The 17,132-nt window shown below is 36.0% G+C and overlaps 1 protein-coding gene across 1 annotated transcript; it reads right to left on the bottom strand.

The window, feature by feature from the left end:
* Positions 1-13,373: 13,373 nt before the first annotated feature.
* LOC117982298 (GTPase Era, mitochondrial-like) lies at positions 13,374-17,101 on the bottom strand. Its single transcript, XM_034968638.2, has 5 exons — positions 16,662-17,101; positions 16,454-16,578; positions 15,282-15,456; positions 14,713-14,898; positions 13,374-13,848 (listed from the first exon to the last, which is right to left on the bottom strand). Exons 1-5 carry the CDS (start codon positions 16,848-16,850, stop codon positions 13,462-13,464), a joined length of 1,062 nt encoding a protein of 353 aa, XP_034824529.1. The 5' UTR covers positions 16,851-17,101; the 3' UTR covers positions 13,374-13,461.
* Positions 17,102-17,132: the final 31 nt, after the last annotated feature.

The following is a 17,132-nucleotide window of genomic DNA, read 5'->3' as shown; positions in this document are numbered from 1 at the left end:
AGTTATTAGAACGGTAAAAGACTGCCAAGACCTGCAGGAAGATTTAGATCGGATTAGTCAATATTGTACAAATAATGGTTTAGAGATGAATGTAGATAAATGTTGCACTATTACCTTTACAAGGAAAAAGAATTGGATTTACCATAATTATTACTTATTTGAAAAACTGGTACGCAGAGTCAATGAGGTGCGAGACCTAGGGGTTCAGCTGGATAGTCGACTATTATTTGATTCACATTTAACTAAAATTAGAAATAGAGCGTATAAGATGTTAGGATTTATTCTCCGTCAGTCAGTTGATTTCAAAAATCCAAATACCCTCGTCTTGCTTTTTAATTCATTTGTAAGATCTCATTTAGAACATGCTTCTACTGCGTGGAATCCACAGTACGCTGTTTATGTCAATATGCTAGAATCCATTCAACGTAAATTTTTAAAATGTTTAAGTAAGAGATTTAATTCCTTTAGTATCACTGAATTAATCTCTTTAGAGCTCAGGAGGGAACACAAGGATCAAATCTTCTTGTATAAAATTGTAAATGGTCTTATTGACTCCCCTTATTTACTAAGTAAAATAATGTACTCTGTACCGCGATTGTCCAGACGGAATGTAAAAATCTTTAGTCTTCCACATATTAACACGAACTATGGCCATAATAGATTTTTAGTGAGGACATGCGATATATACAATAAGAAATATGTACAATTAGATCATTTTCAACACAAATTTGGTAAATTTTTAGCTGAAATAAAAAAGTTTAAATAATTATATGTAGGTTTAGCACGATTAGAATTATATACTTTATTTGTAACCACTTCATAACAAACTAACTTATTATAATTTAATTTAATGTAATTACTAACCTAACTAACTCCCGCACAAAATTAAATAGATATAATGTAAATGAGTGAACACTTAATAGGCATATGTACAAACTAGAAATAAGTAGCTAAGTAAAAATGTAAAAGCTGTTTGTGTTCCATAAAAAAAAAAAAAAAAAAAAAAAAAAAAAAAAAAAAGTTAATTTAAAGGTAGTAAAATTCAATCGATCTATTAAAAATATTATATTCTCATAGATTCCAAAACTCTACGTAGTAGGTACGTATGACCAACAATTTTGAACACTAAAATTTCGTATATTTTAACGTTAGCAAATAGATATTAATATTAAGGGAATAACATTCGGGTTTCTCAAAATATTCAAGTAGTGGATGACTTTCCGCTGTAAAAGACTCTCAGTGGAACTAGCGGAAGGAAGGCCTACCTATGTCAAATTAACTGTTGCTTACATAAAAAACAATGAATCATCAATTTTTCTTAAAGAAGTTTATATATGTTTCGTAGGTTGATCTTCGAAGCATCATAAAAAATTTAATGCCAGTATTTTTGCTAGCGAAACAGTATAATATACCAAGGCCGTGTGCCTAATGTCTAAAAATTTGACAGTGAAATACTCTTTAAGTTTAATGTTACAAAGTATGGCACTTATTCTATGCAATTACCACATTCATAACACTTACAAAATGTATCATTTTGTAACTTCAGATAAAATACTACTATATTTTAAACTTCATCACGCCACATAAACATAATACACAACTAGGTACTTTAAAACAATAGGCTTGGCAATAAATGCTTCAGCGTCGAGCTAGCATTCGCGTAATAGTATGTTGAAATATGCAATAACTTACGCAACATAAAACAAAATCCGTTGCATTAAGGCATAGAGTTATCATATACTCGTAGTAAAGGCAGAAATGTTCCGCAAAACGGTCGCAACTGGTGAATACCTGGACCAGTCGCGCTTTTACTAGGTATACCTACGTTTGCCAAAAGCGTTGTACCTGCGTTTACCTTAGCAATAATATCTTTATCTTATAACTTAGTTATAACTTAGGAACCCTTATAACTTAGTAACATGAGAAAAACAGATTAGTATTTTAAGATCTGTTCAAAAAATTTATAAGCTTGAATTTCCATTATAAATAATACAAGTAGGAGCGCTTTTTATCGTCTGATGTATGGTGTGTCTCTATGGTCTGTATAACTCAATGCAAAGAAGCGCAATAATTCGTCACTGTCCGGAGGGCGGGCGGAAGCATGGCAGCGAAGTGATTTCAGGGATGAAATGCCCGTAACGTGGTTTGACTGCCGATATTATCACGTCAACTACGCTAATATTGTTGAAAATTAGGCCAACCTTATCGACCATGATTATTCGTAAATTCATTTCAGAAATTCGATTTCAGAATTTCAGAAGCGCTTATGATAGATAGAGATAATTTTTCTATTATGATGATGATGCATGTAATTACATATTATATACTTAGTTATGTGTTTTAAAGTAAATCTTCGGTATAGATATGGACTCCTCACAAAAGGGCAGTGCTGTTTGAAAGAAAATTCCTAAATATTAGGTCAGTAGAGTTGTGCGGCACCAGTTTCATGCAAAGAAGCCGCAAACTAGGTACCTACTTGCACCTTGAGGTGCTCGACCCGGTATCTACAACCCGAAGAAGTTTCACTTCTTTGACTTTGGTGGGGTTCACTCTTCATATCGGTGTACAAGTAACTGACAAAATCAAACTTATGATTTGATCTGCTCGTCTGCACCTACAAAGCTCACAGAAGTAAAGCAAATGATTACTATTTGATCAGCCCTTTGTCTTGTTGAGTCTGGCATTGAGGCAGAAAATGTAAAAATGAAGAAATATTTTCTAACTCACTGAATCATATCGTCTCTCGATTGTCTTGCTCACGGAAGCTGTTTGCCCATTGTAGAGATTCCTCTTTATGTCGATTCGTTCTGTTGTGCACACAGGTTCCTAACATTTATAATAACTTGTCTAGCATCAGCTAGTTTGTAATAAATAATAAATATTTTGTACTAACTGATGCCCGCGACTTCGTCTGCGTGGAATTAGGTTTTTTAAAAATCCCGTGGGAACTCTTTTATTTTCCGGGATAAAAAGTAGCCTGTCACTCTGCAGGTCTTTATCTATACCCATGCAAAAAATCACGTCAATCCGTTGCACCGTTGCGACGTGATTGAAGGACAAACCAGCAAACCAACAAACCAATAAACCAATAAACCAATAAACCAATAAACCAATAAACCAACAAACAAACACACTTTCGCATTTATAATAAGGGTACTGAAATTGTTTCAATATATTATATGTACCTACCTATCTACTCGTACAGAAAAATGCAGTAAGTATTGAGACTGCCAAATGAGCGGACAAAGCGGCATATCTCCCTAAAACGATATACTTACAAGGAACCAAAAGCTTAATTTCCTATAATCCGTTGAAACAGACAAATCTGTATGGTGCAACATGCAGCAAGCGATGCACCGCCCGCCCTACCATTGCTAAACATGCAAGAAAAGCCAGCCACCAAGCAAGCAATACGCAGCAACGCACAAATCCCAAAACACACTCAACGCACGTTTCACCACGACACCGGAGTATCCTAAGGAGATGTAGACCTTACAATGCACAATTGCAAATGGTTCGCAACTTTACAACAAAAAACAAACAATCAGTCAAAATTGAGAACCTCCTCCTTTATTTTGAAGTCGGTTAAAAAGAATCCAAATAAGTAACATTTTAAATATATTATTATATCACACTTAAATGAACCTGCATTTTATATGGGTGCAACAGGGGTGCAATAATATTATATTGGATAAAGTTGCTGCGAGTAAATCATGAGTAAATATACTCGTAGGTGCCTACATAAAGCAATTTATATAATTTTTAAAAAGCCCTTTTCGTCTAAAAGCCATACGAAGCTTGGAAGAGGCATTACGATAAATCTTAAAGATAGCGGTCGTCGTGAGCACATTACATAAAGAGTTCTGTACAAAGATGGCGAGAAGGATGTAAGTTTCAAATATATTATGTACTTATGCAATTACCGAGAGATAAATCATTCATCACTTCGCACCCCTAAATCCCTAAAAACTGTTTCAATTCAAAAACTATTGCTTTTTGACATAACCTAAGTTTCTAATTCCTGGTTCGATTTTATCATCTGTACCACTGTACGGAATAATAAATGTAGTATACTAGTAACTATATTTTGTGTGACATTCAAAGCACAATAATTCCTTTCAAATCTGTATACTTACTGACTGACTGACAGGATGAATGACTGACTGACTGATCTATCAACGCACAGCTCAAACTACTGGACGGATCGGGCTGAAATTTGGCATTCTATTATGACGTAGGCATCCGCTAAGAAATAATTTTTGAACATTCAACCTCTAAGATGGTAAAATAGGGGTTTGAAATTTATGTAGTCTACGCGAACGAAGTCGCGAGAATATAAGCTGGTCTTTTATAGTTTTAATATCTTCTGTAGAAAAGAAACAGTTTTATTAATGTCTGAAAAAAGTATATTTTGAGTTGAAACAGTTTTGATCTAGGGGTGAGACTTGTGAGTTGTGACCTTGTTGTGACGCAAATATTTTATGTTAAATCCAACGACCTCTATGTACCTGGTCACTGGTAACATCTTTTTCCACGTTCATATGAAAAGGTATAGTTTAAATGGGAGAAAGTTTATCAAAATCGGTTGCTTGGGTGTTAAGATCCTTTCTAGAACCTTTCTATTAGTGTTGCTTTAATTAAATACGAGGCAAAACGAGAGGCAGCAAGAGCAAAGTAGGTACCATCTACTATATTATGGTAGGTACCATGTAATAGCTGTAGGTACGCATGAATGAACGAACGAAGGAAATAATGAGTAACGTCTATCATAATTACTGAAAATAAATAATAAAACTCAAGATAAAGAAGAAAATAATTTAAAGCACACGCGAGATCGAATAGGTATAGTACAGAAAACGAGGGGATGCAAAGATTATATTGCTGCTAGAAACTTATAAGTTATAGGCAACCTTCGCTGAAAGATGAGGTTTGTAGAAAAGAGAATTACATGGGTAATTTTCTTCTGCGCTCGCCTAACAATCCATTGCATCACACCCGCAATAAATCCTTCACGTTGATCCGCGGATGAACTGCCGCGACGTGAATGTTAACGAGAAAGATCGTGATTCATTGTTATTTGGAACCCGCGGTCACCGCCGCTGCATCGCTCTGTTTCACGCCATTTATCACTATGCGGATCCAATCTTCCTCGATCTAGAATATTGGCGATATTTGGAAAAATAAACACTAGTTTGTGTAAAAGAAAATTAATTTCATACTTCCATACTAGTATTTTAAATCTGAAAGTGTGTCTTTCTGTCTGCTAACTTTTCATGGCCTATCCGTGTAACCGATTTTGACGAAATGAAGTACAGAGATAACTTGCATCTCGGGGAAGGACATAGGCTAATTTTAAACCGACTTCCAAAAATGAGGTGGTTCTTAATTCGGGCCGTTTTTTATGTATGTAAGTAACTACATCGATTTTTTCGAGGACTCTGGACCGATTTGCAATTTTTTTTAATCAACAGAGGATGTTTCCGTGGTGGTCCCATAAAAAAATTTCAATTGACCCGTTGCTATTTGACCTTCGGTCAATTAGCCGCCCATGTTTTCCGACCTTTAGACGTACCTACCTACTGCAATTTTTGTCACAAACCTCTGCAGTAGGTACTTATATTAGATAAGTTTTGTTCATTCATAAAAAAATAACACTCGTTGTATTTAAAGAAGCGACTTATTCCCACTTCTGTGATGTAGAGCATAAAGTTTTTCATGACACTTTTATATCACAGTAAGCCGCAAACACAGTCAACAAGAAAGTCATCAGAAGTTTTGATCGTATCCAGCCTTAAATGCTAGTTAATCTCTAAGCTTCAGTCGTGATTTATCTTTTGAGTTAACTTTAAACGGTTCTAAGATACAAAACTTGATCTCAGTTGAAGAAAATAAAATAGGATTCCTAAATTATTACTAAGTACGAGTATATCTACGCGTAAGAAAACGACTTGTGTCTACCACACTGCCCGCCCGCATACTGTAGGACGGATACCTATATGAAATCAAATTACATATATGAAAAGCATGGTGTAGTAAAAATGTCAGTAACAAATAATCCCTTTCAGAAATAAAAATGTTAACAAATGCATTTGATCAAAGTATTTTCCACTTAAGGTTTTCATTCATTTAAATAAATAGGCAGGCGCTAAGTTTGTTCACCCGCCTGGCTTGTTTGAGAGACTGGAATTGTGGTCGGATCCAGTTAATTAAATGTGGATTTGATGAGGGATTAAGTACAAACGAAGCATAACGGGCCGAAACTTTGTGCGGTTGCTTCTGACTTACCTACCTACTATACGGTTTAAAAATCAACTCTAGTAGGTAGGTATAGTCCACGTCAGTCAAATAGTCGTTCTTTAAGTTGACCGAAAGACGCGTCGCAATAGCACACAAGTAGATATATCCGTGTGGCAAAAGCATTTTTAGGCGTCAATGGGTCACGCGACGCGAAGGAGCGGAAAACACCAGCCCATGCGCCGCACCGCAGCCCGCGTTCGCCACTTGCATTAGTGCGAGTGCTACATTCGTACACGTGGAACAATACCAGCGCGAGTACACACTTGCATCGTAGGTCAGACGCGACTATTTAACTGCCGGGAATTATACCTACCTATTGTTTAGTGCATACGTTTTGAAAATAATACCTATCATATTGTACAAACTTATAAGTATGTTGATCATTACTTTTTTTCTTTTAAAGAATATTAGCCATGTTAAATGACTAATATTCCCCTTTCCTCTCCAACTAAGCGTCAAGCTTGTGCTAGGAGTAGGTACGACAATAGTGCAACGGGCGAGGTTTGAACCGTCGACCATTCGGTTTTCAGTCCACTCCTTTACCCGTTGAGCTATTGAGGCTCATATACTTTATTTAAGTAGGCACTTATTGCTTATTTTAAGAACGCGGAAGGTATCTAGGTACAATCAAATCGATATCAAATCAAGGTATCGTGTATTTTTGTATGAACTAATTTGTACTAAGTCATTATGCTCTTGTTAATCCGGAAAACGGAACCACAGCACAGTCCATTAGCATGCGAATTATTATTCCATACATAAACTGTTTAAAAAAGATGGAACGTAATCGCCAAAAAATTCTGCAAAGAAAACTTAGCAATTGAGGAAAGGATTTATTTTACATAGGTAGGTACCTACATTACGTTAACATAAATGTTAGTTATAATGTAATCTGATCAACTAAGTATAGGCTAGTAAGTAGGTACAGTTACAGAATACCAGACAAACTAGCCCTAATGAAGGGAATGCCTGAGGCGATTTACAGAATGTATTAGTGATATCTAGGTCATTCTCTATTGCTTAATATCTATACTAACTACCTTGCACAGCAAATTCCTACATATTAATAAAATTATTATTATAGCGGTACCTTACGGAAATAATGGTATGTGTGTACCTACCTACCTACTTATTTGTAAATTTTTAGTTTATTGAGTAGGTAGTGCACGCAAAACAACTAGCAGTCCAATCGGAACACGAGGCGTGTAAGACTGGGCGTTGTACAAAAACAGATCTCAGTAAGATATTTAATTTGATTGACCTGCGTAAACTGCCTTGTTGGAACTACTACTTATTTTGCACGCACATACTTACTCGTAGGTTCTAGGCACAGAGTACAAGGTACTAAGTATTCGACTAATTCTGTACCGCTCCTTTCGTAATTTCGTAGTTTCGTAGTTTCACAACTTGACAGTGCACAATAAATTCCATTTTATTTCATTACTAGGTACCTACAGCCTGATAGAGTAGAGTATATAGTCTGAACATATTTTTTATTCAGAAACAGCTCTAAACAACAATTCCTACAGTTTATAGCACCATTCTATCACATTCATTTTTTGCTGCTCGTAAAAAGAATAAAATGAAAGTGCCTTTTTAAATAGCCTCATATTATCATCCTGTACAAAATATTTTTGCGAAATATCCCGTTTACGTTTATGAAGCGTTTATTCGGGCAGTTATTGGCCTCCGGGCTAGTCATGACGGTCCTGTTAACTATTGAATGATCTGCTGTTTCCATTAATTTTTCTTATCTTCGAAGTTTATTGCTGTATCAAAATAGAAGACCTTGCAAATGAAATTTAATGCTAAGTATGTTTCTTCTCATTCTGAGAAAAGATAATATTATAATATAATTAATTTCTTGCACGCCATGGGCAGATGTGGTTCGAATTTACTACCTAAAATCAGCAAATAAATGATTTGATTTGATGACTCGTGCTCATTAGCTGACGATACGTTGATCGTGATGATGACCAATATATTTATTTCCATAAAATAAGAATTTAATGGTAACAGGTGCAGGTATGCAGTTTCCATCCTTTTTGTGTTTTGGACATATCCAAGGTATCCATCAGCTACCCCACGGCTCAAATTGAGCTGTCAATTAGGTACGTCACGACTCTCTCGGCCTTAATCTATCATCTAGACACCAATTAAGCACCAACTGCCGCAGCGTATAGTGTTGCTCCAATAATTTATCTTGTTCTATTACTTTATTAAAGTATTAGCTGATGCCCGCGACTTCGTACGCGTGAATTTAGGTTTTTAAAAAGTCCCGTGGGAACTCTTTGATTTCCCGGAATAAAAGGTAGCCTATGTCACTCTCCAGGTCTATACCCATGCAAAAAATCACGTCTATCCGTTGCTCTATTATAGGAATTAATTCAAGGGGGTACAAACTAGGTAGGTACCTACATAAGATTTCCGCAGATTTTTCCGGCTACGTAAGGTACCAATATTTGCCTACGTAGGAGTAGAACCTATTCTATGTAAAAAGAAAATAATTAACACTTAGGTAGTAATAATTTTTATTGGCATAGTTAGAAAAATATGAAAAGGTTTAGCTCTACACGCTACATTTACCTACATAGATAAATAATAGAAAGAGCTAGCGCGTGCCAGACCTTCGTTATTTTATGAAAGCTGAAAATCGTTTTGCGTATTGTCTCCAGTACAGGGAGGAACGATCTGCGACTATGAAGTTTGGATCAAGGTGGCTTCGGGAGATAACAGGTAATAAAGATGTAAAAAATATTACGTCAAAGTATAAAGTCTAATTTTTTACCATTTTCTTCGAAATAGTAAGTAATAGAAATCACATCATGCATTGCCAGACACCTAGTGTCGTGGCAACACCCTGGAAGACGCCCTTAAAAGTTAGAATCTCCACCTGTTGTGTACAGTACGTGGAGTATGGAACTCCGATTTCCTTCAGAGCCACATTTGGCCTATAGTTTATTTTGTTTTATTCATAAACTTAAAAACCGGGGTTCCGTACTCGGGTATCATTTTTCGTCATTTGGCAAGGTAAATCAAAAACTATTATGCATAAAATAAATAAAAATCTGATTAAGAATGTAGGTACAGGTAAAGCCCTTTCACAGGATACCCCACTTGGTATAGTGTATAGTATGTAGTGTTTACTTGGTATAGACAGACAGATAGACAGACAGACAGATAGACAACTAAGTGACCCTATAAGGGATTATATTGTCCTTTTGAGGTACGGAACCCTTAAAAATTATTACAGCGAAGTGTTTGACCTTCATTTCGGAATATGAGACAAAACTACTTATAAACAACGTCGATAGACAAAAGCTTTGCCTGATTTCTTTTTAGTACCTATTTATATTTAGTAGATTTCTAATAGCAGTTTTGATCGGATAGGAGTTATGACTGTAACGGAAACAAATAGGTAGTTAGAGACTAGTAATGTCTGATCCTAAATACCATTTAGTAATGCTTCCAGTAAGTAGGTACCTACCTAGGTACACTCTACAGTTAAAGGATCCGTCAGTCAGAGCAATCTGACGGGGATATTTAACACCTCGTTTACACAACGGCGTCAGTAAACTTTTTGCGGCGTGCCGAGAGCTTTTGATCCGGGCGTTTTCTGTGAAAAAACCAGTAAAGTGCGAGTCGAACTCGCACACGAAGGGTTCTGTATGCCATTGTGCAAGATATACCTCACACTTTTATGTAGAACACTGCAAGTTAATGACGGACTGCGCCATATTATGTGATTTAGTATATATTTTTTTCGTGAACACTTTTTTTTTTTTGTGATGTAACCACAAATTCACGGTTTTTGGTTTTTTTCCTTTACTTTTGCTATGCTATCTGGCTTTCATGATTCTAGGTCAACGGGAAGTACCCTATAGATTTATTAATAGACACGACAGATATAGTGGCGGATTAGCCACGTAGCGAGAGTAACAAATGCTACGGGCCCCACGCATGGAGGTCCCGCGCAACAATACTAATTCTAACCATAAAAAAGTATGTAGGTAACTAGATCGAAACGTGAAAATATTTTTTTTAGATCAATGCAGGTCTTTGGGCGTTTGTGCACCCATCCGTGAAATCACGGATACGAATCGAATGAGTACCTACGTATTTGTATGACAGTCACCTCGAAGAATTACGTATACGAACAGGATAAGTGCAACATTAAAACCTGTTAAAAAAGAGTAGAGTAAAACGTCTAATCACCTCACTTTGATGAATAATGAATGCGAATTACTAGAGAAGAATATTACAAGTTAAATCCGAAAAAAATTGTTTGTAACAGTTTTGTTTTATAAACATGATAACCTAAAGCAATCAAAGGGCTCCTTGATAGAATTTGCTGCAGGCCCGCGCTGGCTTAATCCGGCACTGACGACAAAACAGACTACAAAGTGATCCTATAAGGGTTCCTTTTTCCTTTTGAGGTACGGAACCCTAAAACTACTCTAAAAGAATTATTGCTTTAGGTATGGCGGCGTAAAGTGCGCAGTAAGTCTCCATTATCTGCGCCGTTAGAGCCGCGTGAATGAAGGCGACGGACGTGGAGGGAATGTACAAGCTAACTCAATTCTTGCGTTCACTTCGTACTAACATCACGGCACTCATTTTTATGTGGCCAGCTTTTAGGAGACGAGTAAATATGTAGGGGGAGTCCGGGAGAGTTTAGCAGGTAGGAGACATTAGCCACTGCTCATAGAATCTTTGTGGAACTAGATATTGCGACTTTGCCACACTTCTTAGACTCCATAGGCGCCTCCCACCTCGCTCACAAGATACCGTTACGATCGGCAGTTTGGTTTAGGATTGAGAAGTAACTAAAAAATTTCGTGCCGGTAAGTAAATTTTTTAAATTTTCGATATTTGATTTCTGTTTCTTACTGTGAATAGATTCCAGTATATCATTTATATACATCGTAAGTGTAATTATCCTAGTAACATTTACGGCAGACAGCTTTTACTTAAGTGTCATAGTTTTTTATAAAAATGTAATAACTGACAGATTTGTGTGGGGTGGGAGACATTACCCTGGCGTCGGGAGGAGACTTTACCCCGGGTAATCTCGCCCGTTGTTTCTCCGGCAATAATATTTTTGTATTACCTCCAGATGTAACCACGATCGTCCTGCCTTCCTTCATTACCTTCATCATCTACTGTACAACGTCAGTCAGAGCCTTCAACATCAGCATTAGTATTCATGAATCTATCTGCGGCGTCTAGAGCCAATTCACCATCAATTTTGACTGAGGAAAAAATCTGAGCAACCAATTGCAATATTAAGACAATCAGAAGAGGTAGCTTCTACATCTCAAAATATGGATGTGACAACGGTAGATTCTGATTTACCTACGACATAGACCGAAAATAGTAGTACCACAAATGATTCGTTCAATTCCAAAGGCTGCTCCTTCGTCGTGGTAGACAGCCCAGAAAAACTAAAATAAAAAAAAAACGCCAGAAAGACTAGACCTAGATGATGATATAGATGATTATGCACCAAAAAATAAGAAAATTAAAATGACTTAAAAACAAAAACGTAAAGCAAAGAGAAAAAGACAGTAAAAAGACCATTGAAAAAGACAAGTTTTACAGTCAAGTGACGGTTAGACAGACCCTGACGAAGAACCCAAGTATGAGTTGCTCTGATAGTCCATGGGAGACGAAATTTATAATTGGTTTTGTTTCAGCTGTGGAGAAGAGAAAGTTATGGACATGAGACTTATGACCATAAAATCCGTTGGACTGTCCAAATATGATAAAGACATGATGAGGAGCAGTTTATTTGTATTAATTGCTCCAATTCAAAAAGGAATTCTCATTTACTACAAAATACTATGTGTCATATTTTTATGATTAATTTTTTCTATAGAATTATAATCTGTAATGATTATTTTGCCTATTTTTGTACCCGGGTAAAGGCTCCCCACTTGGGGGGTCAAGTCTCCCACCCAGGCGGGAGATATTAGCCGAATGTCACTTTGGTAGAAATCGTTAATTACTCATAAACTATTAATGATGTATCAAACTTTATTAAGAGAAAATATAGCTAAATAGTGCAGCTTAAGATACAATTTATAGAAAATAGCGATTTTTAAGTATATAAAGATTTATGAGCATTTTAGTGGAAGGCGGGTATACTCTCCCGGACTCCCCCTATGTGTATAAAGAAATTCCTATGGTCGCTTTTATGGATCGACCGCAATTTCGGTCCTGTACTCTTATAGAGGGAGAGCTAGCGCTTGCCAGACCTTCGTTATTTTATAAAAGCTGAAAGTTTCTCTGCGTATTGTTCCCAACACTGGGAGGAACGTTTGTTTGGATGTTTGTATGGATCATGGAGGCTTTGGGAGATTACAGATAATAAAGTTGTAAAAGTCTTACGTTAAAGTATAGGTAGTCTAATTCTTTTTATATTTTCTTCAGAGTAATACTTATTAGAAAATCACGTCATGCAATTTCGTTAAAACAATGTTACATTGCGTCCCACACTTTAGTTCATTTTTGCTACTTCATTTTTATTACGTGACTAGCTGACGCCCGTGGCTTCGCCCGCGTGGATTTAGGTTTTTAAAAAATGCCGTGGAAAGTTTTGATTACCCAGGACAAAAAGTAGCCTATCCGTAGTCGCCCGTCCCCGAGATGCAAGATATCTCAGTACCTTTTGTAAGAACATTTAAACGTAATTCTTTAAAAATGCAATTCCTTACAGCCTACCTTATTCCTTTACTTCCTTAACTACCTTATATTAAGCTCATATGGTTATTTGAACTGTACCATAACTGAATCAAACGTTTTTAAAAATTTTGTCTGTCTGTCTATCTGTCTGTTTCAACCGGCTAATCTTCGGAATGGCTGAACCTATTTTCAAAACCAAAGAGTTCCCACGGATTTTTATAAACCTAAATCCACGCGGACGAAGTCGCGGGCATCAGCTAGTTTGTTAATAAAGATATAGATTAGTATCAAGTATAGATTAAGCCGTGAAGTTAAGTGGCCCAATCAGAGCAACCTTCCTCTACTGCTATATTATGCTGTGGCAAATAACTACTTATTAAAAAATAACCAAGCCGTTTTTAGTAACCATTTATTGACATAAATTACATTTAGGAAGGAAACAGTACAGTAACATAAATACTTACAAAGTACAGACCAATTCTAAAATCGCAACGTCTCTTCAGAAGGTGGTTTACTTTTCACTTTTAATCGGATATCTATAACAACTGTTTTCTTAAACATATCGATTAGATCATTTCTTACATGTGACTTAATCTGTTGCAATCTCCCTCCGCCAGCGCCACTTATCAATCTAGCAAGTCTCTCTGTAGGGCATTCTACTGAGACTGAACAAATGATTTTATCTTCATGCTTTATATTGTCAAAGTACTCTAGCTGTGTCTTCAAGTTATATGGGATTTCTTGAGCAAGGAAATCTAGAAACTTAGCTCGCACAGCCTCCTCTATTAACGTCTCGGGCGTCTGGTCCGACCATTCAGTTGCTGAATAATGTAGTGAACGAAGTTTTGAATTGTCAATGAGATATTTCTGGAAAAACAAAGAAAGATGAATACATTGTGCTTGTTGGATGAGCCGCACACGCCAAGCGCGATGCATTTTTAATGCTTGAAATCTTGAAAATATGCCTTGTTTATGATAATTCAGTCACATACAAAACAGAAAATTCAAGGTATATCCGCTTAACCGATTATGACGAAATTTAGTACAGAAATAGCTCCGTTTACAACATCAATCCCATTTCCTCAAGGTCTATCCGCTTAACCGATTTTGACGAAATTTGGTACAGAGATAGCTTGCATCCCGGGGAAGGACATAGGCTACTTTTTATCCAAGAAATCAAAGAGTTCCTACAGGATTTTTAAAAACCTAAATCCATGCGCACGAATTCACGGGCATCATCTAAAAATACATAGGCTTAAACCTTTACCTTAATAATAAGATTAAGATAATAATGAATTATTATTATTTTATTATTTTATTATTATTATAATCTGGATATATCTACTCTCACGCCCGTGTACAAGATAAATATATATAACAGCCAAAAGAAATATAATATACTTACATACATAAAAATAAATAAACCTACATAAACATTACATACATACATATTTGTACCGGGCGGAGGATTACACCCCGGCAGGGGAGACCAAACGGCCGGGGGTCAGGGCGACAGGTGAACAAATCGGCGGACTATCCTAGCCGAGTCCAGCAGGACCGCTTTTTGCATCCTGGCTGCGAGCGAACTGCCACGGAACCCCAGTCGTATTATTATTATTATTATTATCATATATTATCTGCTCTCACGCCCGTGTACAAAATTATTATCATTATTATTATTTATTTATTATTTATGAATATATGAGGCTTGGTCTTACTCAGCCTTCCTACCTTTATATCATGAACACCATCTCCATTCAGCGCTGATACTAAGAACACATCAGAGAAATGACTGTAGCCTCTTTCTTCCACCTTCTTGTTTTTGGTTGCATTTGGTATGGGATTTCCAGCAATTATACCATTTGTAAGGTTCCTAATGATTGCTAATAACTGCTTTTTAGTTTTCAACATATCCACCTAGAACAAAAAAACATAGCTGATGTTCTTGTGTCAATGATTTTTTATAAGATTATTAGATGATGCCTGCAACTTCATCTACAGGATTTAGGTTTTCTTGTTTTTCTGGGATAAAAAGTAGCCTGTGAGCAACAGATCAATGTAATTTTTGCATGGATATAGTTAAAGACCTGAAGAGTGACATAGGCTACTTTTTATTCCAGAAAATAAGAAAACTGCCACAGAGCAACAGATCAATGTGAATTTTTGCATGAACATAGTTAAAGATCTGGAGAGTGACATCAGAAAGTCAGAATTCCCATGGGATATCTAAAAACCTACATCCATGTGGATGAAGTCAAGGGCATCAATTAGTAAAAAAAAATTGTTACATCATTTTGTACCTTATTAAGTATCAAAAAACTTGGTATATGTTTGATCATTTCCAACATATTGATGACATCACTATGCAGATTATCCTTTGTCCACTTATTAGAGACATCGTGCACTACTCCAACAACATCTGCACACCTCAAACTTTTCTCACAAGCTGCAAGCATAGAATCTGGCAAGTTATATCTGAAAATGTAAAAAGATTCTTAAAGAGCATTCTTATAGGAAATACACTTATAATATACAAAAATAATAATTAGGTACTATGATTTTCCAGAACACAGTGTCACCATTATAAAGGGAGACAAACCGAGTTACTGACTAACATTAAACAGAATTACTTAGTACCTAAAGACGAGCTATTACAAACACACAGGACAATACTGGACATCAAGTTGTAAGCTGTTTCTGTTCTGAGTTTGTTGTGGGCTCTTTTCAGACCTGGGTAACCATCGTAGCTTTAGTTTTAAGTTCATGTAATAATTATGACTACTATATCATCTTACAAATGCAACAACCGATCATCATAAAGTGTAATTTATTACCCATTTTGAATAAATTATTTGACTTTAAGCAAAATAATTGAGTTACAGCCTGCAATTTTTTTTGTTCCAAATGGTCCATCTAGTGCATACTACTACACGGAAGCCATTGCAAAGCTTAAAATTTTGCATGTAGGTTCTTTGTACCTATACAACATAAACATAAAGATACAATATTGCAAAATATAAATTCTCAAATTGCTTATGCAAGGAATCGAATCTGGATCTTGTGACTTACAACCCACAGGCCACAGCTGCACTATGGAAATTATCAAACAATATAAAGTCTGATTAAGAACTTAGCAACAGGCTTAGAAAATTGATAATATCACACTGGGTAATATCAATATTCAATACATAGACACTAATGTTGGTTGATTGTTCATTGTTCGCTCAACGGTTGAGCCTTGCCATTCAGCGAGGTAACAGCTCCAGTGTTTTGGGCTGTTGTCATGTTGGCTATCTTTGTCATGTCTTACCATGCTTTTTTGTCTTACCAATTCATTACCTTGTTGAGTAGACTAGATAGTATGACATTTATTATGAAGTCGTTTACATTCGACATCTTAAAATTTTCAGTCATGTAAAGTACCAAAATATACTCACCTTTGAAGTCCTACTCAACGCTAATGAACACTTACTTTTTTTGTTCTTTCTCTGTCACAATTCCTGGTGTATCCAGAAATATAATTTGAGTATCCTGTTCATAACACATTGCTCTCACTAACTTTGTTGTTGTGTGTACTTTATTGGACGCTGCACATATCTGAAGTCATATTTCAAAGAAGTTAAATTAAATAAAAAAGAGTACTTATTGTGAGTGTGGTTAGTAAACATATCGATACCCACCTTTCGTTCAGTGATTTTATTAATTAAAGTACTTTTTCCAGCATTTGGAGCTCCTATAATTGCTACGTTAACCACTTTGCAAAGATCTTTTTTGCATTCACGTTTCGGTTGTGAGGAGTACGACAATGTTCCCAAGGTTCTAATATTATGACCTCTTAGGCGCAACGAAATCAAAAGCAATGTAGACATTATTGTTTGTTATATTTGTATCTCTTTACAAAACAAAAACTTTTTAATCAAAACATTAGGTAGGTACATAACCTCACATTTTAGTAGTTGTTTTCGTTGTTTTCAATCATTTTGATTAGTTTGACATTCAGCGACAGCGAGATTGACGATCACAATCGCAATTTGCCTCAAAGAGTATTATAATATACAGGGTTTGCCTGCAATTTGCAATGTTTGCAATTTGCAAACAAAAAAAAAGTTTGCAATGAAGATAATGATGTGAAACAAGTGTGAAAACATAGA

This window comes from Maniola hyperantus, chromosome 5, assembly GCF_902806685.2.
Source record: "Maniola hyperantus chromosome 5, iAphHyp1.2, whole genome shotgun sequence".
Lineage (NCBI taxonomy): Eukaryota > Metazoa > Arthropoda > Insecta > Lepidoptera > Nymphalidae > Maniola > Maniola hyperantus.
Note: the sequence above shows the minus strand (reverse complement) of the source record. Positions and strands in the feature narration are given on the sequence as shown.

What these genes read in the sequence shown, in the direction of transcription:
- LOC117982298 (XM_034968638.2), bottom strand. Translation starts at nt 16,850, where the DNA reads ATGTCTACATTGCTTTTGATTTCGTTGCGCCTAAGAGGTCATAATATT. An exon ending in GTTTTTTGATACTTAATAAG is followed by an intron (nt 14,899 to 15,281) that starts GTACAAAATGAT and finishes TTTTTGTTCTAG; the next exon opens with GTGGATATGTTGAAAACTAA. An exon ending in ATGGTGTTCATGATATAAAG is followed by an intron (nt 13,849 to 14,712) that starts GTAGGAAGGCTG and finishes TTGTTTTTCCAG; the next exon opens with AAATATCTCATTGACAATTC.